We start from the raw sequence: 27,278 nt of genomic DNA, 5'->3' as shown, positions 1-27,278 counted from the left end.
TTGCATACACCATATTGAGTGTACTGTAATGTTGATGCCCTTACAATATGACTAGAGTCATATCCGAAACATTGATCCATACATTTGGGTGTGTCAGAATCATTATCTTATATTGAATTTAGTGGTGTGTACTGTACCATGCATACTTTAACAAATTACATTCACCACTAAGTTTAAAAATAAATAAATCATATTTTTATTATGAAACCACAGGTTTGCTTTACATACATCCACTGTCAACATTTATTTTGCTGTGCATATTGGATGCACTATTTTGCTATAAAGTATCTTGAATTTGCTTTCAAGGAAATTGTAGATAAAATAGCATTTATACACAACATAAATGTTCTGTTTTACATATGTTCTACACATTTATTGCAAGACAGTCTTGACTCAATATACAGTACAAGACAAAAGTTTGGACACACCTACTCATTCAAGGTTTTTTTTTCTTTTTCTACATTGTACAATAATAGTGAAGACATCAAAACTATGAAATAACACATATGGAATCATGTAGTAACCAAAAACGTGTTAAACAAATCAAAATATATTTTAGATTTTAAATTCTTCAAAGTAGCCACACTTTGCCTTGATGACAGCTTTGCACACTCTTGGCATTGTCTCAACCAGCTTCATGAGGTAGTCACCTGGAATGCATTTCAATTAACAGGTGTGCCTTGTTAAAAAGTTAATTTGTGGAATTTCTTTCCTTTTTAATGCGTTTGAGCCAATCAGTTGTGTTGTGACAAGGTAGGGGTGGTATACATAAGATAGCCCCATTTAGCTGTACCACAACCGGCCATGATTGGGAGTCCCATAGGGCGGTGCACAATTGGCTCAGCGTCATCCGGGTTTGGCCGGTGTAGGCCGTCATTGTAAATAAGAATTTGTTCTAACTGACTTGCCAAGTTAAATAAAGATATATATATATATATAGAGAGAACAGCTCAAATAAGCAAAGAGAAACGACAGTCCATTACTTTAAGACATGATGGTCAGTCAATGTGGAACATTTCAAGAACTTTGAAAGTTTCGTCAAGTGCAGTCGCAAAAACCATCAAGTGCTATGATGAAACTGGCTCTCATTAGGACCACCACAGGAAAGGAAAACCCAGCGTTACCTCTGCTGCAGAAGATAAGTTCATTGGAGTTAACTGCACCTCAGATTGCAGCCCAAATAAATGCTTCACAGAGTTGAACAGACACATCTCAATTTCAACTGTTTAGAAGAGACTGTGAATTGCTGCAAAGATACCACTACTAAAGGACACCAATAATAAGACTTGCTTGGGCCAAGAAACACGAGCAATGGACATTAGACCAGTGGAAATCTGTCCTTTGGTCTGATTAGTCCAAATTTCAGATTTTTGGTTCCAACCGCCATGTCTTTGTGAGATGCAGAGTAGATGAACGGATGATCTCTGCATGTGTGGTTCCCACCATGAAGCATGGAGGAGGATGGGTGATGATGTGGGGGTGTTTTGCTGGTGACACGGTCAGTGATTTATTTAGAATTCAAGGCACACTTAAACAGCATGGCTACCACAGCATTCTGCAGAGATACGCCATGCCATCTGGTTTGCACTTAGTGGGACTATAATTTGTTTTTCAACAGGACAATGGCCCAACACACCTCCAGGTTGTGTAAGGGCTATTTGACCAAGAAGGAGAGTGATGGAGTGCTGCATCAGATGACCTGTCCTCCACAATCACCCAACCTCAACCCAATTGAGATGGTTTGGGATGAGTTGGACCGCAGAGTGAAGGAAAAGCAGCCAACAAGTGCTCAGCATATGCGGGAACTCCTTCAAGACTGTTGGAAAAGCAAAACATTCTAGGTGAAGTTGGTTGAGAGAATGCCAAGCGTGTGCAAAGCTGTCATCAAGGTGGCTACTTTGAAGAATCTCAAATATAAAATATATTTTGATTTGTTTAACACTTTTTTGCTTACTACATGATTCCATATGTGTTATTTCATAGTTGTGATGTCTTCACTATTATTCTACAATGTAGAAAATAGTAAAAATAAAGAAAAACTCTTGAATGAGTAGGTGTGTCCAAACTTTTGACTGGTACTGTATATATTTACACTGGTATATCTGCTGTCCTCTAGTATAAAGCATTTCACTGTAAAAACCCTTGCCAATTTAGTTACATTAAGCTAAGGATCTATAGTTCCCATTTCCCAGCAAGTCATTATTTCACAAAGGAAATGGGGCTAAGTTGACGGCATTTAATCATTGTCACCTTTGCTCTATGGATTTCCATGTCTCCATGGTTACTTCCAATCTGTACTGCTGAACTCGTAACTTTTGTCTCGCAATAATATTTTCCTCCCCAAACATTCCACTAACCTATATCTCCCTGTTCCCTGTCCCCTTGTCTATTGCCCGTCTGATGTCAGACAGTGTCCCATACATCCAGCATAGTGTGGTGGTTACTGGTGGTGTCGACACCTCATAAGGTTATCCAGCTCTGTCTTGTTGATGGTGCCATAGGCCTGAGAATAGCTGCCCAGTTTGGCACGGGGATCCCCGGCAGCCGCCACATTGGCTTTACTCTGGAAAACCTTCTTACTGAACCTGGGAGGAGGGGGCCGTGCCTCTCGTGTCTGAGACTGGGACCGCTGGTTCTTTGTTTAACCCCCAAAAAGGACCAAATGGAGAGAAAATATGGGTTAGAGGGGGAGACCAACATTTTATGTGGGGGAATATGGGACAAGTCCTTTACATCAAAATGTAGGCTACAATGTAGAAACATATCACAGTCGGCAGCTGAGTTCCCTGCTCTCAACAGGCTGATAATGAAACATTGGAAAAGGACACATTACAGAAGATGATTTATGGCATTGACATTAAGACTTCTCAATAGTGGGAGCAGCACCAGTATATGAGATCATAGAGTATGAGTTTGTTAAAGTAGCAGGGTAATGTCCACTCACCAGGCGTGCAGAGGTGACACATATCCCTGAGGACACAGAGGGCTCGTCTCTGCGGACCAGCGGGTTGTTCTGGGGATGGGAGAGGGTCAGGGAGAAGGAACGGTTGTGGCTGACAGGTGCTGAGCGGCCGCGCTGCAGAATCTGCTCCATAGACTAACAGATAGGAAAAGAGAGAGAGAGCGCGAGAGAGCAAAAAAGAGGGAGAGAGAGAAATTATTACAGAAACATATCTCCATGCATGTATATTTTGCAGTGGACACTCAAAATAACTTGTTGTGCTGCGTAGTGATCAACACAATGGCTCATAAATCCACAGTCTGTCTGTAATACACACGACTAACATGCTTGTCTATCCAGTAGTCTATATTTGAGACATTCAAGGTGCTAGCTGAAGATTGCGTCAGTCTGAATGTTCGGAATTGTGTGTAGTTTATTCTCTTGTATTCTGCTATGAACAAGTGACGCTGCAACTAATCACTGAATGTCCTAGTAGGAGGTCCGAGGAGAAACTGATGATCTGCACAAACACATCACGTACACACATACAGGTAACTTCCAAAATAAAGGAAACATAGTGTCTTCATAGGGTGTTGGGCCACAACAGCTTCAATGCACCTTGGCATAGATTCTACAAGTGTCTGGAACTCTATTGGAGGGATGTGACACCATTCTTCCACAAGAAATTTCATAATTTTGTGTTTCTGGAGTGGCGCTGTCTCAGGCGCCACTCCAGAATTTTCCCTAAGTGTTCAATTGGGTTTAGATCTGGTGACAGACAGCCATGGCATATGGTTTACATCGTTTTCATGCTCATCAAACCATTCAGTGACCACTCATAATAATGTTTTGGGGGATGCTTATATTTTTCCTGTAACAAGTCTGTAATGGAAATGTGTTTTTTGCATATCCCAACTCCCCCTTAGACACCCGCAGGGAGTGGAATCACGACCAGGGTCACAATTGTCAAGCGCCTCTTGAGCAATTGCGGGTAAATGCCTTGCTCAAGGTCACAGCGGCAGGTTTTCACCTTGTCGGCTTCGGGATTTGAAACAGCAGATTTTTCGGTTACTGGCCCAACGCTCTAACCTCGAGGCTATACCTGCCACCCCCGTGCCCTGTGGATGGGGACATTGTCATCCTATAGGGACATGGTCTTGATAGCCAAATGAATGGCCGGCCCAGCATTTTTTTTACATGTCCCTAAGCATGATGGGATGTTAATTCCTTTGTTAATTTTGGGGCGGCAGGTAGCCTAGTGGTTAGAGAGTTGGGCCAGTAACTGAAAGGTTGCTGGATCGAATCCCTGAGCTGACAAGGTAAAAATCTGTCATTCCGCCCCTGAACAAGGCAGTTAACCCACTGTTCCCCGGTAGGCCGTCAATGTAAATAAGAACTTGTTCTTAACTGACTTGCCAGGCTTAAATAAAATAAAGAATTGCTTAATTAACTCAGGAAGCACCTGCTTTCAATATACTTTGTAGCCCTCATTTACTCAAATGTTTCCATTATTTTGGCAGTTACCTGTAGATATTGTATTACATCATGTATCTCAAGAGGATATAAAATGGGTGATTTATTCTGCAAGTCCAACAATCTTTTTGAATTGTTGTTGATTATTGTTCCCTTGTTGCAGGCTGTATTGTATTTAACGTGATCTGTTACATCTGTTGTAACTAAACTCTTTCCTGGGACCTGAGTTTTTCCTAATACAACTCAGTTTTTCTTATGACAGTGGTACTTACAACAGTGTTGCCATTAGCGCCCTCTGCTGGCAGTACAGTTACATTTTCATCACTCGTCTGTTGCTCCAATTTCCTGCCGGCAGTTCCAGAGCGAAAATAGTGAGGTGGTCCAGCCAGACTTCTAACAAAACCATCTGCATGAGAGAAATAGAAGAGAAAATACCATGAGAAAGAATGTGCCTGTGTGTATGAAGTGTGAAGGTGTGTGTGAATGTTGGGGACCATATGTGTGTGTTCGTGTACTCACTGGCAACATGTGTGATGGGATTATATGTAGTCTTTCCCATGACGGGGCTAGCTGCAGGGCTGGTCTTCTCCAGGGCCGGCAGGGTAGACACAGGTACTGGGGTGGGTATGATGATAACTGGACGAGCAGCCTGGTGTTCAGTCTTATCATGAAGGGATTTAACCCGAAGGTCCCCTCCACCATCACCAGCCACTGGGACTGGCTCCGGACCGCCTTTGTTCTTCCCATTGGGCCTTTCCTTCCCATGGTCTCCACTGTCAGACACAGAGACCGGCTCCTCTTTCTTCTTCGGCCTGGGCTGGATATTACGGAGCATTCTCCTTGGGGTCCTCTTCTCTAGAATCATCTTTTCCACAGGACAGAGATAAAAGAGGGATAGAGAAGACTGATTATAGATACTCTGCCCTTTTTTCAGTCATTAATAAAAATGTCTATTGTCATAATGCCTTGAAAGGAACTTGTTTCACACTCTATTAGTAACTGTTCAACAATTGGCAGTAATGGTCTACCCTAAGCCAACCAAACACAGAACACGAGACAGGTGTTCATCATCCTGCCTCCCCTCAGTATTACCTTGTACAGTTTGTTGCGGTACTGAACCACCGACAACTGGACATCATCATCCACAGGCAGGATCACGGCATGGTCCAGACCTGGCTCCTTGTCTGGGTTGTGGAATCTCCAGTGAAATTAAGGGGAAAACACAAAGACTATGACATAACACAACACAAATAGAGAATAACGAAATTGTTCAATCCAAGGCTAGCACTACTCAGTAACATTGTAAAAGCAAAAAACTAACCAACATAGTGCAATACTTTTAACCAGGGCCCAAGTCAAAGGAAGTGCACTATATAGGGAACAGAGTGCCATTTGGGATGCAGCCCAATAACAGAAATGAACAGTATTAACATCATTAAAGGATTCTAGCATTGTGTCATCAAACCAGCTTCCCTTGCCCTTCGGGTCTAGCCTGGGTTACTCTAAACTGCTGATTTAAAAAGGGCGTTATACAATACATTTGACTGGACATGATTGATAACTAGCCTATAGCCTATAAAAGCTTGTATAAAGCACATTACACTGCATTTTAATGTATGAGATGTGCTGTATAAATAAATTGGATTTGATTTCTACGTTACCTGGAGACGTAGAGGTGCTGCAGGGCCTGCTCAGCGGTCAGCCTCTTGTCTGGGTTGAACACCAGCAGGCGACACACCAGGTCTAGGGCATCAGGGGGCACCGACGGCTGCAGAAGGTCCTCTAGAGGCACCTGGGGCCTGGTCACGCAGGCAGACAAATACAGACAGAGTGGAGCACTATGAATAAATCAAGAGCTTGCAACTATATGGTTCTATCTGCAAAAAGATGATTGAGATAATTGGCTTTAACGTTCCGAACCCTCATTGGTTTGAATGGTGTTAGCAAATTTTAATTTGTATTCTTTTGAACTTAACAGCATCAATTGGGGGTATTTAGAGTACTATATAGGTAGATAACATTGAATAGAACAAGGCAATATCAATAACTCAATTTTGACAAAACTGCAGATAGAACCTTATAGAACCTTCAAGCTCTCAAAATGTCTAGACACCTTTATATAGACATATTTACTTCTGTAGGACTTCCGCTATGCCTTACCTCAGTAGCATCCTCTGAATCACAGAGGCACCATACTCAGATCTGATCGAAAGTACGTCTGAAAATAAAATCACATATCATTACTTAAGTAATGATCAGTTGGTCAGTTAACTTGGTGAGTTAGGGGCATAAAAGCTTGATTCCACCACTAGTGCTCAACAAGCAAATAGCACACTAGCAGTTGTCTGTGAACTGTGCAGCCAGTAATGAATACTCACCCTCTGGGCTAGGGTATGGAATTGCACTCATGATTTTCTCTATCTGGTTGATGGTGGAGGTTCCAGGGAAAAGGGGCTTCCCAAGCAGCATCTCTCCTAGGATACAGCCTATACTCCACATGTCTACACCCTTTGTGTACCTATAGAAGAAATCAAAGTATTTCAGTGATTTCACAGGCACTGACAGGTTTCTCGGCAGGTTTCTGCATGAATACTTACCTTCTCATTGGGTGCATTATTTGATCAGAAACCCAAGTTAACACTGAATCAAGAAAACAGTTCACTCTTTCAGAGATGTATTCAAGCCTGAAGAAGTGGCCCAGTTTATTGAGAAACGTACAGCAGGTCCCAGTGCATGTGTACCTTGAGGAGCCCAGCAGGATCTCAGGAGGTCTATACCAACGCGTCGCCACATACTCTGTCAGCGCCGGGTTCCCAGCATCCTCCTGGATCTGGTAGAGAGATCTTGCTAAACCGAAGTCACACAGCTTCACAAAGCAATCCGTGTCAAGCAGAATATTGGACGGCTGTGGGAAGAGGAAAGCAAATTAAATCATGTCATCCAAATAATTTTTCCTCCAGAAAAACAGAAGAATTGTATAACGTCACCCATACTGGTGGCACCAGCACATCTGCAAATGCAATAATGTCATATTCTCAATATGCACACTTCTTAGTACATTGGCAATTTAAACATTCTACTGTACCTTCTGGTCTCTGTGGATGACATTGCCTGAGTGCATGTATTTGGTGGCCTTAAGGAGTTGATGCATGATATAGCGTTTATGGATGTCTTTCAGCAGGTTGCCTTTCTTTATCACCGCATGCAGGTCGGTGTCTGCAACACACAGGTGGTAAAAACAGTAATAACCAACAGGAATCATCCAGCATTGAACATTCATCCATACCACACTCAGAATAATGGCACCTTTCTATAAAACACTCAATGAATAACAAACCAGACACGTCACGTTTCCCATAAACAATCTGCACACTCCTGCAGTGCCCCAAAATTAGCCAGGGTTGGACAAAGGAGGCATTTTCCATGGTGGGGTGTGCCAGGGAAAACATGTGCCGTGATGTTGGCCCACACTCAGAGATTAGCCTGCAGAGATCAGAGAGCAGTCCAATGTGTGGACTCAGCAGGCATCGCAGGCAGGCAAGAGGAGAAGAGCCCTCCCCTCTCACACCTCCCTCTGGTGCCAGGTTTAAACTGCTGCATAACCTTGCAGCTTGCCTGCCTGACTGCCTACATTCTTTCCGTGTTGTTATTTCATAATGGCCGACCCCATCAAATTTATTACAAGGTAGGTGGAAAATAATAAATACAGTGGGAAAGCCCTGAAAATGTTTTTTATTGGGTATCAGGGTGATTTTGACCATCAAGAGTCATCGATGCATCTTGCATGTATATCTGTTATTATTAATAGGCATGTAATATTATATAGCGTGCTACCATTTCACAAATCACCACAATCCTGAAGTCAACCGACAGAAGATTCAAAATGGATGTCAATAGACAATCCACATAAGAGTCCTCACCCATGTATTCAAAGACCAGGTAAATATCGTTGTCGTTTTGAGCTCTGATGACGTTCAGCAGTTTGACGATGTTGGCATGATCTCCAAACTCCTGCAGGGAAAAATACATAACTGTTTGAAAAAGACACATGCACGCACACACAGTCCTCAAAAACCACCGTAAATGAATTAAAACAATGTTATGACCGAACACACCCCCATACACATCGAAGGGGCTGTAGTGGAGCGGGTAGAGAGTTTCAAGTTCCTTGGTGTCCACATCACTAACAAACTTTCATGGTCCAAACACACCAAGACAGTCGTGAAGAGGGCACAACAACACCTTTTCCCCCTCAGGAGACAAAAGATTTGGCATGGGTCCCCAGATCCTCAAAAAGTTCTACAGCTGCACCATCGAGAGCATACTGACACCGCCTGGTATGGCAACTGCTCGGCATCCGACCTTAAGGCGCTACAGAGGGTAGTGCGTACAGCCCAGTACATCACTTGGGCCAACCTTCCTGCCTTCCAGGACCAACAGTACCAGTCAAAAGTTTGGACACACCTACTCATTTGAGGGCTTTTCTTTATTTTTACTATTTTCTACATTGTAGAATAATAGCATGGACATCAAAACTATGAAATAACACATACAGAATCATGTAGTAACCAAAAAAGTGTTAAACAAATCAAAATATATTTGAGATTCTTCAAAGTAGCCACCCTTTGCCTTGATGACAGATTTGCACACTCTTGGCATTCTCTCAACCGGCTTTCTATTTATTTTTTATATAACCTTTATTTAACAAGGCAAGTCAGTTAAGAACAAATTCTTATTTACAATGACGGCCTACCCTGGCCAAACCCTAATCCGGACAACGCTGGACCAATTGTGCGCTGCACTATGGGACTCCCAATCACGCTCAGTTGTGATACAGCCTGGAATTTAATCAGGGTCTGTAGTGACACTTCTAGCAATGAGATGCAGTGCCTTAGACTGCTGCGCCACTCGGGAGCCCAAGGCTTCATGAGGTAGTCACCTGGAATGCATTTCAATTAACAGGTGCGCCTTGTTGAACATTCATTTGTGGAATTTCTTTCCTTCTTAATGCATTTGAGCCAATCAGTTGTGTTGTGACAAGGTAGGGGTGGTATACAGAAGATAGCCCTATTGGGTGAAAAACCAAGTCCATATTATGGCAAGAACAGCTCAAATAAGCAAAGAAAAACGACAGTCCATCATTACTTTAAGACATGAAGGTCAGTCAGTCTGCAAAATTTCAAGAACTTTGAACGTTTTTTCAAGTGCAGTCGCAAAAACCATCAATCACTATGATGAAACTGGATCTCATGAGGACTGCCACAGGAAAGGAAGACCCAGAGTTATCTCTGCTGCAGAGGACAAGTTCATTAGATTTAACTGGTCAGATTGCAGCCCAAATAAATGCTTCACAGAGTTCAAGTAACAGACACATCTCAACATCAACTGTTCAGAGGAGACTGTGTGAATCAGGCCTTCATGGTCGAATTTCTGCAAAGAAACCTCTACTAAAGGACACCAATAATAAGAAGAGACTTGCTTGAGTCAAGAAACATGAGAAATGGGCATTAGACTGGTGGAAATCTGTCCTTTGATGATGAGTCCAAATTTGAGATTTTTGGTTCCAACCGGCAAAAGTGTGGCTACTTTGAAGAATCTAAAATCTAAAATATATTTGGATTTGTTTAAGACTTTTTTGGTTACTACATGATTCCATATGTGTTATTTCATAGTTTTGATGTCTTTAATATTATTTTACAATGTAGAAAATAGTCAAAATGAAGAAAAACCCTTGAATGAGTAGGTGTGTCCAAACTTTTGACTGGTATTGTGTATACTAGGTGGTGTCAGAGGAAGGCCTAAAAAGAAATTCTAAGACTCCAGTCACCAAAGTAATAGGCTGTTCTCTCTGCTACCACAAGGCAAGCGGTACCGGAGTGCCACGTCTTGGTCCAAAAGGCTCCTTAACAGCTTCTACCCCTAAGCCATAAGACTGCTGAACAATTAATCAAATGGCCACCCGGTGTCACGTCCTGGCCAGTATATAAAGTTAATTGTTTTGTAGTTTGGTCAGGGCGTGGCAGAGGGTATTTGTTTTATGTGGTTCGGGGTGGTGTGTTTGTTAAAGGGGTGTTTGGTTTAGTATTTTCGGGTTTTGGTTTATGTCTAGGTAGTTCTATGTGGAGTCTAGTGAGTGTATGTCTATGTTTGGTTAATTGGGGTTGGGACTCTCAGTTGAAGGCAGGTGTTGTCTATCTGCCTTTGATTGAGAGTCCCATATATTAGGGTGTGTTTGTGTTTGTGATTTGTGGGTGATTGTTCTGTGTTGAGCCTATGCTAGCCAGACTGTTTGTAGTTGTTCGTTCGTTCTTTTTGTTTTGTGATTTTGTACGTTCATTTTTTGAAGTTAATAAATTCTCAAGATGAGCATACACGTACCTGCTGCGTATTGGTCCTCCTTCACCGACGACAACCGTGACACCCGGACTATTTACATTGACCCCCCCCCCCCTGTTTTTACACTGCTGCAACTCACAGTTTATTATCTATACATAGTCACTTTACTCCTACCTACATGTACAAATTACCTCGATTAATCTGTATTACCGCACATTGACTCGGTACCAGTACCCCCTGTATATAACCTCATTATTGTTATTTTATTGTGTTACTTTTTTTAATGTTTTTTTTTTTTTTACTTTAGTTTAGTAAATATTTTCTTAACTCCATTTTCTTAACTGCATTGTTGGTTAAGGGCTTGTAAGTAAGCATTTGATGGTAAAGTCTACACCTGTTGTATTTGGTGCATGTGACAAATAAAATGTGATTTGGTTTGACTACAAAGGGAGAATCTTCTTAGGGATAGTGACATAACAGTCTAGGTGGTGTTGGAATGGGTCAATGTTGAAATGCTATGTAATGTAAACCATCCAGAGACTGGGGTGCCAGTGTTTCGGTGGGAGGTAGTAATAGCCTTATTATGGACACTCACACACAGCTTAAGGCCCTGTCCTCTGTTTTCCCTGGCTGGAGTGGATGGTGGAGACTGGAGACCGATAAAAGCGGACCACACTGTTTGCTTGTCCCGTGTGTCCAGTTTTCTATCCACTTTCATGAGGTCAGAATATATGGTAACCATCTGAATGATTAACTAAGCACCAAAATCACACAGCAAACTTTCCCCAATACTGTTAGTAGTCTCTTTAAATATCCTTAAGAGTCTATTGACGCACCCGTGCATCAATCGAAATAACATAAGAAAAAAAATCTCCCATCAACATCCATCTGTTTAAGCTAGAACTATATTTTTTTTGCATGGGCTGCGTCTCATTCCACTGCATCCACCTGTCGGCCTTCTGCATCTGAGGTGGACGGCAGTAGTGTAAAGTACTTAAGTAGAAATACTTTAAAGTACTACTTAAGTAGTTTTTGGGGGGATATCTATTTATATTTTTGACAACTTTTACTTCACTACATTCCTAATGAAAATAATATACTTTTTACTCCATACATTTTCCGTGACACCCAAAAGTACTTGTTCAATTTCGAATGCTTAGCAGGAAGGAAAATGGTCAAATTCACACACTTATCAAGAAAACATCCCTGGTCTACTGCCTCTTATCTGGGGGACTCACTAAACACAAATGCATAGTTTGTAAATTATGTCTGAGTGTTGGCGTGTGCCCCTGGCTAACCGTTAAAAAAAAAATATATACTTTTACTTTTGATACTTAAGTACATTTTAACGATTACATTTACTTTTGATACTTAAGTATATTTAAAACCCCAAAACCTTTTGACTTTTACTCAAGTACTATTTTACTGGGTGATTTTCACTTTTACTTCAGTCATTTTCTATTAAGGTATCTTTACTTTTACTCAATTATGACAATTAGGGTACTTTTTCCACCACTGGTGGAAGGTGGCCAGGCTACAGCGGTGTTTGTCAGACCACGAGACATTCCGAAAATCGGTCTTCTCACTAAAACATCTGTAGTGTCCGAACGGGTTGGCATAACTAATAACCAACCACTCTATGGAAAGATGAGATTCCCATGAACACGATGGAGTTCTCCGTTTTGCTGTACGACCCCCACAAGCGTCACGGGACTCGTCTGAAGGTTGGGCTACCGAGTGGCGCAGCGGTCTAAGGCACTGCATCTCAGTGGTAGAGGCGTCACTGCAGACCCTGGTTTGATTCCAGGCTGCATGACAACCGGAGTGTTTGGGAGTCCCATAGGGCGGTGCACAATTGGCCCAGCATCGTCTGGGGTAGGCTGTCATTGTAAATAAGAATTTGTTCTTAACTGACTTGCCTAGAAAAATTAAAAAGGTAACCTGGTACTGGTTATAATTTTTTTATGGAGGGAGTTTTGTGCAAATAAAAAAGAAGGCTTAAATATGTCCAAAAAACTAAAATGTTTCTTGAGCTTTCTTATATCTCCTTTTTGACTGTCTGTTTTGCCATTTATGAATGTGTTATTCAATGTGCTTCTATGGGCTATAGTAGTAAAGGCCAAATTCTATATTTTGTCAAACCAATTTTTGTATATATTTGTTTAATACCGACAGGGATCCTAAAATTCTAAATCAAATAGCTAAATTATCCACCATCTTAAAATAATTCCATATGTTAGCTTACATATGGCACACCCCACCCCCCAGAGTGAGGCTTCTGCTCATCTATAGAATAACTAAACAGAACCGTCTCTGTCTCATTAGCATAGGGAATGATCAGTTTACACATTCATTTAAAAACCATGTCATAAACATTTTAGTGTCCATTTTGTTATCCATAATTTCTCGTGGACAGACTATGTTCACATGAGATTTTTGGTTCTAGCTTGCCCATGTTATTCACAACTTTAGATACACCAGTTCAACACTTGGCAGGGTCTAATCAGCATCAGGGACTCTTCCTGAAGAGCAGGAGCCATCTGGTGTTTACATTACGGTATGCAAGCACGGCCCCAGTTTCCACAGCAACAGGACCATTCCACTCTGGCTATGGAGCTGGCTACAGGCTGCGCTTGTGCTCCATTCAAACAAAACTCACTTCAACTTTCCATTTGTTGTTAATGTAACCGGTGTGAAATGGCTAGCTAATTAGTGGTGCGCACTATTAGCATTTCAATCGGTGACATCACTTGCTCTGAGACCTTGAAGTAGTTGTTTCCCTTGCTCTGCAAGGGCCATGGCTTTTGCAGAGCGATAGATAACGATGCTTTGTGGGAGGCAGTTGTTGATGTGTTCAGATGGTCCCTGGTTCGAGCCCAGGTTGGGGAAAGGAGAGGGACGTAAGCAACACTGTTACACTAACTGATATCGGTATTCATTCTTACCTGAAGAAACATTATTTCTCTGAATGTCCGCTGTAGAGAAAAAAACATTGTGACGAGTCAATCTTAATTGACAATCTATTTAATCATCAACAACAACAACAAAAATAATACACTAGCTGTTTGAGAACCCCTGGCTGTTACAGTATTTCCATAAAATTACAGTGAGGTAAAAAAGTATTTGATCCCCTGCTGATTTTGTACGTTTGCCCACTGACAAAGAAATGATCAGTCTATAATTTTAATGGTAGGTTTATTTGAACAGTGAGAGACAGAATAACAACAAAAAAATCCAGAAAAACGCATGTCAAAAATGTTATAATTGATTTGGATTTTAATGAGGGAAATAAGTATTTGACCCCCTCTCAATCAGAAAGATTTCTGGCTCCCAGGTGTCTTTTATACAGGTAACGAGCTGAGATTAGGAGCACACTCTTAAAGGGAGTGCTCCTAATCTCAGCTTGTTACCTGTATAAAAGACACCTGTCCACAGAAGCAATCAATCAATCAGATTCCAAACTCTCCACCATGGCCAAGACCAAAGAGCGCTCCAAGGATGTCAGGGACAAGATTGTAGACCTACACAAGGCTGGAATGGGCTACAAGACCATCACCAAGCAGCTTGGTGAGAAGGTGACAACAGTTGGTGCGATTATTCGCAAATGGAAGAAACACAAAAGAACTGTCAATCTCCCTCGGCCTGGGGCTCCATGCAAGATCTCACCTCGTGGAGTTGCAATGATCATGAGAACGGTGAGGAATCAGCCCAGAACTACACGGGAGGATCTTGTCAATGATCTCAAGGCAGCTGGGACCATAGTCACCAAGAAAACAATTGGTAACACACTACGCCGTGAAGGACTGAAATCCTGCAGCGCCCGCAAGGTCCCCCTGCTCAAGAAAGCACATATACATGCCCGTCTGAAGTTTGCCAATGAACATCTGAATGATTCAGAGGACAACTGGGTGAAAGTGTTGTGGTCAGATGAGACCAAAATGGAGCTCTTTGGAATCAACTCAGCCAGGGCATTGAAAATGGGTCGTGGATGGGTATTCCAGCTTGACAATGACCCAAAACACACGGCCAAGGCAACAAAGGAGTGGCGCAAGAAGAAGCACATTAAGGTCTTGGAGTGGCCTAGCCAGTCTCCAGACCTTAATCCCATAGAAAATCTGTGGAGGGAGCTGATGGTTCGAGTTGCCAAACGTCAGCCTCGAAACCTTAATGACTTGGAGAAGATCTGCAAAGAGGAGTGGGACAAAATCCCACCTGAGATGTGTGCAAACCTGGTGGCCAACTACAAGAAACGTCTGACCTCTGTGATTGCCAACAAGGGTTTTGCCACCAAGTACTAAGTCATGTTTTGCAGAGGGGTCAAATACTTATTTCCCCCATTAAAATGCAAATCAATTTATAACATTTTTGACATGCATTTTTCTGGATTTTTTTGTTGTTATTCTGTCTCTCACTGTTCAAATAAAACTACCATTAAAATGATAGACTGATCATTTCTTTGTAAGTGGGCAAACGTACAAAATCAGCAGGGGATCAAATACTTTTTCCCCCACTGTATAATTAGATATAGTCAAGGTTGTTGAACAGAGTCTTCTTTGGTACACTCCACAAACCTGCACAACATATACAGTATTAAGGTTATACCTCTGTAGCAACACCTAGTTAGTGGCAGACAATGTCAATGACCAATATCATCATGTATCACAAACCTGGGCATCAGTCCTATTCCTGAAGGCATCAAATATTTTCTTAACAGCCACAACTTCTCCTGTCTGCCTGTCCACAGCCTTCCATACAATCCCATATGCCTGGACACAGATAAAGAAATATAAAACTGTTAGTGAATCATTATAAGGATTCAAGGTTAAACAAACTGCCACAAGACTGTAGTTGAGCCTTAAGAGAAACTGAAATCACAATATGAAAACAGACAGTGAAGTAGAGTGGAGAGTAAGGAAAGACAAAGTGTTTTAGGGAGAGATTACTAAGCACTTTTAGAGTCAGCAGCACATCGAGGAGAGGTGACTGGTTATGACAATGGGTCCCCCGACAGACAGCCCAGTGCTGAGCAGAGAGAACACATGATCAGGTTCACTAGACACTGGTCCCTCTGTGGCCAGTCCCACCTGGCGTCAATGACTTCCTGCTTAAAATGCAAAGCAAGGCTTACTTTAATATTGTCAGATGGAACGAAAACTGGGGAAATAGGGGTTGTCAAGGGAGACTTTCTTACATATTTTTGACAAATTACTGTCTTGGAACTTATGAATTGTATTCTTGGTATTGTAACCTAGGAATAGTTGCAAAACACACATTATTTTCTTGGGTAAAATTAAACTGTAGTTAACTGTTAACAAGTGTAATATGACCATTGGCCTCCCCTCAAGGGAAGATTAGTTAGCATTTGTATGATGTATCTACATGACTCAACAGTGTCCCAGGTTCACTACCTGGCACTATACAGTTCAGAGATAGATCTAGCCTCCCTGATTCTTATAACACATGGGGAGATACTCTCTTATTGGTTTGTCAAGGGGAATGAAGGCAGGGATTCCATTATTATATGTCTGTCTGGGGAAAAACAAAACAAAAGCTTTGGACTCTGAAGTCACTGATTTTTCTATTTCCCTAGTATCAAAGTCTACTGATCTGGCTGAAAGAAACAGCTTGTTCTGAAAAAGTAGACAATCCTCTAGCTTATGACATCATTATTCAAAGGAACTTTAATTCTGGGGAATTGTAAGAAGTTTTCTTAAAGGAAAGACAGGAGAGGAAAAAGTGAAATGTAGCAATGTGTGCAATTGAGAGTAATTTATTGATTATTCAATTAAAATACATTTTCAAAAGCGACAGAAAACGTACACAACTACTTGCTTTTTGTAGCTACCATTATTGTTTGACAGCAGTGTGCAATACAGCTGTCATAAGTTCGACCTTCTTCCCAACAAACTACTTTTCACAGACTATAAAAACAGGAGACAGCCTATATTACTTACCCCCTTTCCAAGTCTTCTTTGTATTTCATATTTCATAGAAATATGATCCTCCACCTCTGTGACGTTCATCCTTATTCTTTGTTTAGATGTTTCTCATGCCTTAATTACAATGTAACAGTCTCAGCCCCAAGTTGAAATTCTGCGAAGAAACGTTTGATGAACGTTCTGAAAACATGTGATTCAAGGTATCAACTTTCTTGGAGCTGGTATCTTCACACCCTTTCGTTTGAATTAGTTAAATATAAAACACGTGATTTTAGCTAGCTATGTTGTTTAGCAGCATGCGAGCTAGCCCCTTTGAACTTCTGAGCTAATGTTGAATGGTTACTGATCAATCACAGTCGTTGCCCACCGATACATTCATTCACAAATATATCCCTAAAATAAAATTACCCATGGTCTTCTTTGAAAGCACTGAAAATGTCAGGTTCAAGGATGTCAGCGACAGCCGATAGTGGTTTGCTGCTGGACAGAAAAAAAACATATCGGGTTCTTTTTGTAATTGTTTGTTGTCCTGGAGACGCATCTTTGCTGCTGAACCCATTCAGACCGCTTTTAAAGGAGCCGCATTCTTTATTTTCTGAACCGAGGAGTCTCATCAATATGTCCAAGATACAAAGCAAAATGTGCAATGAATAACCATATAATTCACACACATAAACGTTAAAACATGATAAAAGGCGGACACCAAAGTTGGAGGTAGATTTTTTATTTTTATTTCTAAAAAAGACCTTACATGCTTTTTTAAATTCAAAGTTGCATTATTTACAATGATAAATCTTAATAAATATGCTCTCCCTAATTATAATTGAGGGGTGAAACACATTTAGTCAGCATCCCAAAATGAAGAGGGAATTCTATGAATCCACCTGTCTCCATTGCCCACCTGATGTGGCCAAACCCTCACATCTAAAGAAAAGCTTAATTATGCACATTAACTGAAGTAGTAGTACTACTATAATATTTTACTCAAATCAAATGAGAAAAACAAAGCCATAGACAACAGCCACATTTCCTTCACCAGAGTGTTTCAACATAATCATCAATAAGGGTGCATTACATACAACTCATAACTATTTAAAGGCCCACCAAGTTAACCTAACCATCTGTTACAACTGGAGTTAAAGTAATAACCTCTACACAAGTTATTGGACTGTCTCGGAGTGCAGATGGGGAACAGCAATATACTGGATTTGACCCAAAAATTGCAGTTTGTTCTTTTCTAAATGTTATTTCCATCACTTGTCAAGGGATTCTCCATCCCTAATCAAGCCAACCAAACGTCTTAAACCACCTCAGGTCACTTTTTATTTTTTTATATGTTTTATGTCTCATCTTCAGATAAAGTGACTTATAAAGGGATCAGACTCACTGGGCCTTGTGTTGATATGTCAAAGCCAGTAGTAAACATGGTTCTACGTAGATTCAAGAATGCAGGCTGATACAAGCAGCCTTAACACAGTACACCGTCACTCAGGCTGGAGAACTACAACTCAACAAGGCATCCAACTGAACAGGAAGACCACCCCACTAGGCAAGGCCACAGCACTGGATGCTGCCATGAGTCTAGGTTAGAGTTCAAAGGAGAAGATAGATACTGTACCAAAGTGGGAGGGAAAAAATATATACTATTCAATGGAATAATACAAAGCACAAATAGGGGTGATGACTTTGGAGACATGTAGAGAGGAGAAGAGGAAGGGGTTGTACAATGATATAAGAAAGGTGACAACAGTCCTGGATGATGTGGGTAGATTAGGAGGAGTGTAAGAAGCGGTTGAAGGCATTGTAGGCTGACTCCAGGTCAAACAGCATCTGGCGAACCTGGGAGTCGTCCAGCTCATCAGAGGCTGACATGCTGCTGAGAGTGGTCAACCTACAGAGGAGAACAAGCAACTCTTTACCTTCTGAATTACTATACTATTTTTATTTAACTAGGCAAGTCAGTTAAGAACAAATTCTTATTTACAATGACCGCCTACCCCGGCCAAACCCTAATCTGGATGGGCCAATTGTGCACCGTCTTATGGGACTCCCAATCACGGCCGGTTGTGATGCAGCCTGGAATCGAACCAGGGTCTGTAGTGACACCTCTAGCACTGAGATGCATTGTCTTAGACCGCTGCGCCACTCGGTGTTTGTGTTAAGCCTACTTCGTCATTCTTAGACAACAAGAGCCGGTTTCCCGAAAACAGATTAAGCCTAGTCTAAAGAGCATGGTCAATGAGGATTCTCAATTGAATGTCCTACTTAGTCTAAGACTAGGCTTAACCTGTGTCCGGGAAACCAGCCCCTCAATGTGTGTAAATGAGGTACATCTTTACCAGAGGCTGACTTTGTCCTTGGCCTCATTGTCTGGGGGCATGTTGCTCATTCTGTTCATGGTCTCCATCAGCTCTCTCAGGTCTGGTTGGATCTGAACAATTCAAACCAATTAATCAGTCAGTCAATCAAACATAGGAACTACACCAGGCCCTAACCACTTTACCTGACAAGTTATATGGCTGCGTTTACACAGGCAGCCCAATTCTGATCCTTTGCCCAATTATTGGTCTTTTGATCAATCAGATCAGATATTTTGCCAATAAATGGTATTTTGACCAATCAGATCTTTTGCCAATAAATGTGCAAAATATCCAAATTGGGCTATGTAGCCTATAAATAGGAACCCTGAGGTTTTCCCAGCCCTAATTATAGGTGATGTGTTAATGTTCATTGTCATTTGTCTCAGTCCGATCTATTTACCTCATCCATGGCCCGGATCTCCAGACGTAGCTTGTCCATCACAGTGATAAAGAGCTGGAGATAAGAGAGGAGAAACAGAGACAGAGGACAATAATGTTTGACTGACTATTTCACCATCTGTCAGCAACCTGAAATTTACTGCAGCACAAGCATACTCTTTAAAATGTGTGGTCCAATCAGTCCGAGCTTATCAACGAGTGAGCGTTATATGTCCTATGATGCCAGTATATCAAGTAGTTCCTCTCTGTTCAGCGGCCTTGTTGGATATTGGCAGGTTTGATGTGGGATGCAATTTGCTGTGGCACTTAAGGGCGCACCAACACAGTGTTCTGGGACGAGCCAGAGAATGATTCAAATTAAGAAAATGACTTAATACTGAAACAGAACGCACTTTATTATTCAATCTATATGGGGCTGTAAAAGGCTTCAATGTTGGCCAAAAGCCCAAAGTGAACACTGGGATTGAAATCACTCAGTCAGTGTTTAATGTCATGGGCATGGCAAAGAGACCTACCGATACGATATCTGCAATGCAGCGATTCAGGTTGCCCTTGTCATCCTTGATGGTGATTGGTCGATCCTCCTTGATTCTTTCCATAGCTAGCGGGCAGTCAAGCTAACATAAAAGAGAAGGGAGAGGAGAACAACATATGGCATAACCCAATTTACTCATATTCAGATATTGTTCTATTGTTCAGCAGCCAGCAGAGTTGCCTAAAGCACATATACATCTGGGATCAGCCACTATGTGTTACATTGAGTGGATTAGATCTTCTATCTGCAAGACCGGCACTCTACTCAAAGCAGTGTGACTGATATAAACTCACTCTGTACTTCCTGCAGAAGTCATCGATAGAACCCACGTCAGATCCCTGGACCTGTTTGAAAGCAGCCTTGTATTGCACCAGCAGCCTGGAGCAAGCAGCCGTGTACCTGACAGAAACACACAGTAATCAATCTCATAACGGATTTTCAAACTCTAATGTTGAAACAACCTCATACAGACAAGATGTTTTAACACACACACACACACACACACACACACACACACACACACACACACACACACACACACACACACACACACACACACACCTTTATTTACAGTCCATGACACATGCGTACACAAACAGTGAAGAGTGTAAACTCACTCATTAGGGGTCACACAGTCTTTGATGTAAGCTTTCTCCAGGGCCTGAAGTGTCTTCACCACAGCAAACAGCTCTGCCATGTTGTCAAACCTTGATTAATACAAGCACAACGCTCAATGTTAACATTTAACCTACATAGATTGTGAATAGCTTATATTATTAATTTAAAGTCAATGTTCACTTACTTCTCTCGTTCTCTTGCATTCTTGTACAATTTTACTTCCTAAAAAAAAAAACAGAAAACTGTATTATTTTTTCTTTCTGATAAAATGCAGGTACAAAAAGCAGGTAACAGCAGGAAACTCAAAGCCAAATTAAATATCTAAAAGAGCTCCACCAAATATGCCACAAGAAGCAATTATGCGAACCCTACAAAACTCCACGCCACTTACCTCATACAATTCAGGTTTATTGGCAGGAGCTATAACGAAGAGAAATATAAAAGTATAACAGTCACAGATGCTTTATAAGACGAGCAAATTTCTGATGATCATGTCTAAAGTGCATATTTTATTTTAACCTATATTTAACTAGAAAAGTCAGTTAAGATCAAATTCTTATTTACAATGACGGCCTAGGAACAGTAAGTTAACTGCCTTGTTCAGGGGCAGAACGACATATTTTTACCTTGTCAGCTCGGGGATTTGATCTAGCAACCTTTCGGTGACTGGCCCAACGCTAACCACTAGGCAAACTTAAAAGTTCCAATGCAGCAGTTTTTATCTCAATATCAAATAATTTATGGGTAACAATTAAGTACCTTATCACAATTGCTTTCAATTAAAATGCTAACAAAAAAAAATAGCTTCTTAACAAATAGCAATTTCTCAAGCAATAATTGTGCTAGGACTGTCTGGGGGTGGTCTGAGTGGGGAGGCAAAAACAGAAAAATTGTTGTTATTGGCAGAGTTTGGGAACTATTTCTTATTAGTCTATTAACTAATTTACTGGCCAAAACTTTTCCTACCAAAATAGGCAGACATTTCAGGTATTTTCAAACAGCTCTTACACTAAAAGGGTTTTATCATAATTTTCACAATTTCACAGTATTATTCCAACCTCAGTGTGGAAATATAAAACATAGGAAAATTGTGTTTCTGACTGCACTAGGCCTTTAATACATAATAATATATGACAATTCACAGACACTTTTATCCAAAGCGACTAAGTCATGCGTAAAACATATGGGTGGTCCCGGGAATCGAACCCAATACTCTGCCATTGCAAGTGCCATGCTCTACCAACTGAGCTACAAAGGACCAACTTACCTCCTCCCATACCTCCCGTGACAGGTATTCCGTGAAACATGGTGAATGCTGCTCTCACAACTTGATCTATTAAAAGTAATACATGTTAACACAAATCTATTTCAAATTCTTCAGCTGCAGTATAGGAAGGTTAGACAAACCAATAGCTAAGAGTTGGAGGATGACATCAGAAAGTGAACAACCGCCAATTAAAATACATATCAAAGTAAATTAATTGACTAAAGTGTGGCTGTAACGTTACAGATCTGTCATGTTAGCTAGCTACTGTCACTATAGCAAGAGAGAAGAAAAGCAGGAAGAAGACCTCTCTTGGATTGAAAACACGTAATGTAGCTTAGCTAGCTAACTACATGTTGCTAAATTAGTGGTGAATTCATCTCATTACATATATTGGCAAGGTCCATGACAAGATAAATAGATATCAATAACAACATTCAAAAGTGATGAGATCCTTTATGAAAAATAAGCTAGCTAAATAGCTAACGTTAGCTAGTTAGCGTTTCCTTTGTGATTTATTTAGCCTAAACAAACACTTAAGGACACATTATATTGGATGGCTAAGTGAGGACAATTCACGGTATCGCTGGTACGGCGACTCATATCGTATACACATGTTATCCGACCAATATCTGAATAATAAATCAACATTTGCTAGGAATATTCCACTCACCCCCTTGGCAAACTGAAGTGACATCAGTGTAAACCGTTCACGGTCTATGGTGTAAACACACCCCTCGCGGAACCAAAGGACCCACAGACGTCAAAACATAAGGTGCCCTTCTGTGCCTCATTTAAAGTCATATAATTTGAAATAAGTATTAAAATACAAACAAGACAATTTAGAAACTTGTCACCACTTGACGAAATGTAGCTATTTTAAATTACATTTTCTACTGATATTTTCATAAAGTGAGTGAGTGGAGTTTTATAAGAACTAGACAAAAAAAGTATTGCTTTGCTTGGTAAAAAAGCTAATTAGAAAAAATGTTTGAAAAAAACTCTCCCCTTGTACCTCTACAGAGTCTCTCTGATATATTAACTAAAGTTGGTATGTTTTGACAAATGTCGTGGGTGAAGTTCCTGTTTCATTAGTCTTTATTTTGTCATCCAAAGCAAACGGGGATTTCAATGCAAATCGAAGAACGTATTGTAACGACCCTGAGTTTATAAGCGCGGAAATCGACTCTGCCGCTCGAGCATGTTTTTGCGGCACAGTCGATAGCGCGCCGGACTTCGGGCTTGAAGGTCGAGGGTTCGAGACCTGCTCCCTGCATGCTGTTTCATTACAGTATCATTCATTAGTGTATGCAAGCCTGTCCTTTCTTACCACGTAGACCTCCAAAGCATAATCTCAGACTTCAACACAGGAGGAGTGTGGGGTTTGGCTGGACACTGTACCTTGGAACACTTCTGTCCCATTGGTTCTGAGCCGGTCAAAGGGTAATGTCTAAGAAGGGATCCAGCTTTTGTCAAATTAGCGTCCATATTATTTTGCGCACTTTAGCTAACCCTAGTCCTTTGCCTAACCTTAACCTAATTCTCCTAACCTGCTAAATTACTTCCCCTAACCTGCTACACATCTGACCTTAATTTGACAAAAGCTGGATCCCTTCTAGCCATGACCTAGTCAAAGTGCTCAAAGTGAATGCTATGTCATGAAAACAAGATACTCCATTACTATGATTCTTTATCGTAATTAAAGACATAGGACTCTAGTGCCCAAAAGCCTGTTTAAGCATGGGCAGCGCCATTGAGAACTTTCATAATTTTGAGGTAGGCAACTGGGTGGGACTTCCAATGGGTTAAGGAAGGATCACATAATTCCGTCCAGATCAGCCAATGAATTATACTTGTAAGCAAACATTCCATAACTGCAGGTGGCAGTAAAATCGCCAACTTTGACTTTATACCTGTTCAAACAACACACTCCAGGTGGCAGTATGAACCCTTTGTTTGTTTACCAACTGATAGTAGTAGAATACTTTCTTCTTTTTTTAAAGGGGTGAATCAGCTTTAATATTGCGGATAGATTGTTGCTTCCATCAATGTAATTGTCTGCATCATTTCAAATCCCCCATATATTTTTTGGGTAAAAAAAATTATATATATATACACACACGCATAAACATTCATACATATACACACATACATACGTACATACATACATACATACATACATACATACATACATACATACATACATACATACATACATACATACATACATACATACATACATACATACCATACATACATACATACTACTACTACTACTACACACTATATATATATTATATTACATATACACATACATATATATACATACATATACACATATATATACACATATATATATATACATATATATATACATATACACACATATATATATATACACATATACATATACACACATATATATATACATATACATACACATATACATATACACACATATATACATACATATATATACATACATATATAGACATATATATATACACATACATATATACACACACATATATATACATACACATATACATACACATATATATATATACATACATACATATATACATACATACAGTGGGGGGAAAAAGTATTTGATCCCCTGCTGATTTTGTACGTTTGCCCACTTACAAAGAAATGATCAGTCTATAATTTTAATGGTAGGTTTATATGAACAGTGAGAGACAGAATAACAACAAAAATATCCAGAAAAACGCATGTCAAAAATGTTATAAAATGATTTCCATTTTAATGAGGGAAATAAGTATTTGAAAATCCCTCTGCAAAACATGACTTAGTACTTGGTGGCAAAACCCTTGTTGGCAATCACAGAGGTCAGACGTTTCTTGTAGTTGGCCACCAGGTTTGCACACATCTCAGGAGGGATTTTGTCCCACTCCTCTTTGCAGATCTTCTCCAAGTCATTAAGGTTTCGAGGCTGACGTTTGGCAACTTGAACCTTCAGCTCCCTCCACAGATTTTCTATGGGATTAAGGTCTGGAGACTGGCTAGGCCACTCCAGGACCTTAATGTGCTTCTTCTTGAGCTACTCCTTTGTTGCCTTGGCCGTGTGTTTTGGGTCATTGTCATGCTGGAATAACCATCCACGACCCATTTTCAATGCCCTGGCTGAGGGAAGGAGGTAATCACCCAAGATTTGACAGTACATGGCCCCGTCAAATGATGCGGTGAAGTTGTCCTGTCCCCTTAGCAGAAAAACACCCCCAAAGCATGTTTCCACCTCCATGTTTGACGGTGGAGATGGTGTTCTTGGGGTCATAGGCAGCATTCCTCCTCCTCCAAACACGGCGAGTTGAGTTGATGCCAAAGAGCTCCATTTTGGTCTCATCTGACCACAACACTTTCACCAGTTGTCCTCTGTTCATTGGCAAACTTCAGACGGGCATGTATATGTGATTTCTTGAGCAGGGGGACCTTTCGGGCGCTGCAGGATTTCAGTCCTTCACGGCGTAGTGTGTTACCAATTGTTTTCTTGGTGACTATGGTCCCAGCTGCCTTGAGATCATTGACAAGATCCTCCCGTGTAGTTCTGGGCTGATTCCTCACCGTTCTCATGATCATTGCAACCCCACGAGGTGAGATCTTGCATGGAGCCCCAGGCCGAGGGATATTGACAGTTCTTTTGTGTTTCTTCTATTTGCGAATAATCGCACCAAATGTTGTCACCTTCTCACCAAGTTGCTTGGTGATGGTCTTGTAGCCCATTCCAGCCTTGTGTAGGTCTACAATCTTGTCTCTGACATCCTTGGAGAGCTCTTTGGTCTTGGCCCAGGTGGAGAGTTTGGAATCTGATTGATTGATTGCTTCTGTGGACATGTGTCTTTTTTACAGGTAACAAGCTGCGGTTAGGAGCACTCCCTTTAAGAGTGTGCTGCTAATCTCAGCTCGTTACCTATATTAAAGATACCTGGGAGCCAGAAATCTTTCTGATTGAGAGGGGGTCAAATACTTTTTTCCCTCATTAAAATGCAAATCAATTTATAACATTTTTTACATGTGTTTTTCTGGATATTTTTGTTGTTATTCTGTCTCTCACTGTTCAAATAAACCTACCATTAAAATTATAGACTGATCCTTTCTTTATCAGTGGGCAAACATACAAAATCAGCAGGGGATCAAATACTTTTTTCCCCCACTGTACATACATACATACACACAGTTTTTTTTAGAATATACCTTTATTATTCCCCACAAACCCTAGCACCCCTCCTCCAATTGGAGTAAACTAATAAAAAATAACACTTAGCCTTCTACCTTCAGTTTATACATATACACATTTTACAGACAAAATCTATTTTACAATAGTTATATTTTGTTTGTTTTTAGTCCTTCCTCTATTTCTGTGCTGGATTTCACAACATTTCTGAACCTATATACATTTTACAGACCCCGTATGTTTTACATTGGTTATCTTGTTGTTATTAGTCCCACCCTTCAGCTCCATTCAACCCCTCCCATCTATCTCTTAACACCCTCCATTTTGGATTTCTATTTGCCATATATTTTTCAACTGTGCCGTGATGCTTCACAAAAGTACTAAACCTTTCTATTCTCATAGCTTCTACATATAGTAAATTGAAGATTTATTTTCCTAAAATAATTATTATATTATTGATTGATTGACTATGACTTTTCAAATCACCCAGTATTGCTATCTGCAGCGTTAGTTCTAGGTAAATGTTGCAATTCTTCAGCCATTCCTGGACTTGTGACCAAAAACAATCTACATATGGACAGTACCAAAATAAATTAAGAAGACAATTGACTACTTCAAAATGGAGATGGCCTCAATGACGTTGGCCGTGCTCGCTGATGTCATAATGGGACATGATGCAATGTCTATGATTGTAAAAAACTATCTGTTTTTCTTGCTCTGAGCTTTTGGATACAATGACTGAATCCATTTTCCCAATTGTTATTTTAAAAACCCTTCATTTCACATTCCAGAGAAGGTCATTGCGACCCATCTCAAAACCACTGAATCCTCTGGTCCGGTCTGGAGTTTAAAGCTTAGCATTGGCGCCTAATTTTACACAGACCAAAATGCAGATGCCTGTCACCATACAGAGCTCCATATCCTCGTGTTTTATCCCACAGCACAAAGGTCATCTCAGGTGCAGAGGAAGTGTTGCTTCATTATTACGCTATACTTCAGCAAATTGATTGTCATCAATTGTTATTACAGTAATTACAGTAATTCATGTATTGTTAGTGTAAAATTCCTATAATGTTTTAAAGGCTCCCCATGTCACTCTCTCTAACAGTGGCCCAAAAGGCACCTGCATCTCGTTTTTATATTTGACATTTAGCAGAAGCTCTTATCCAGGTGCTGCGGAATTATTTAACAAACTCTTTGAAGAGGTAGGGTTTCAGATGT

At 40.6% G+C, this 27,278-nt stretch overlaps 2 protein-coding genes across 4 annotated transcripts; both read right to left on the bottom strand.

Annotated features, from left to right (window-relative positions):
- Nucleotides 1-172: 172 nt before the first annotated feature.
- On the bottom strand, nucleotides 173-17,205 carry mapk15 (mitogen-activated protein kinase 15). 3 transcript variants are annotated; one of them, XM_014142897.3, is made up of 15 exons: nucleotides 17,098-17,205; nucleotides 16,705-16,843; nucleotides 15,418-15,516; nucleotides 13,696-13,725; nucleotides 8,335-8,425; nucleotides 7,500-7,630; nucleotides 7,156-7,319; nucleotides 6,793-6,932; nucleotides 6,575-6,632; nucleotides 6,076-6,213; nucleotides 5,507-5,612; nucleotides 4,934-5,279; nucleotides 4,687-4,820; nucleotides 2,945-3,097; nucleotides 173-2,635 (listed from the first exon to the last, which is right to left on the bottom strand). In XM_014142897.3, the coding sequence occupies exons 2-15, from the start codon at nucleotides 16,771-16,773 to the stop codon at nucleotides 2,441-2,443; spliced, it is 1,854 nt and encodes a 617-aa protein (XP_013998372.3). In that variant the 5' UTR covers nucleotides 16,774-16,843; nucleotides 17,098-17,205; the 3' UTR covers nucleotides 173-2,440. The 3 variants fall into 3 exon arrangements, with proteins under 3 accessions (XP_013998372.3, XP_013998374.3, XP_013998373.3); XM_014142899.3 differs by having other exon boundaries at nucleotides 173-2,629; XM_014142898.3 differs by lacking the exon at nucleotides 17,098-17,205 and having other exon boundaries at nucleotides 16,705-17,083.
- A 192-nt stretch (nucleotides 17,206-17,397) lies between these two features.
- On the bottom strand, nucleotides 17,398-22,573 carry vps28 (VPS28 subunit of ESCRT-I). The gene is given in 10 exon segments (NM_001139667.1): nucleotides 17,398-18,580; nucleotides 19,029-19,120; nucleotides 19,450-19,503; nucleotides 19,964-20,065; nucleotides 20,277-20,382; nucleotides 20,601-20,690; nucleotides 20,786-20,823; nucleotides 20,993-21,021; nucleotides 21,869-21,934; nucleotides 22,539-22,573. Coding segments are annotated over 9 exon segments (672 nt in total). The 5' UTR covers nucleotides 21,909-21,934; nucleotides 22,539-22,573; the 3' UTR covers nucleotides 17,398-18,459.
- Between the last annotated feature and the right edge of the window lie 4,705 nt (nucleotides 22,574-27,278).

This window comes from Salmo salar, chromosome 14, assembly GCF_965601325.2.
Source record: "Salmo salar chromosome 14, fSalSal1, whole genome shotgun sequence".
NCBI classification, from domain to species: domain Eukaryota; kingdom Metazoa; phylum Chordata; class Actinopteri; order Salmoniformes; family Salmonidae; genus Salmo; species Salmo salar.
This window is presented reverse-complemented; position numbering and strand designations above follow the sequence as displayed.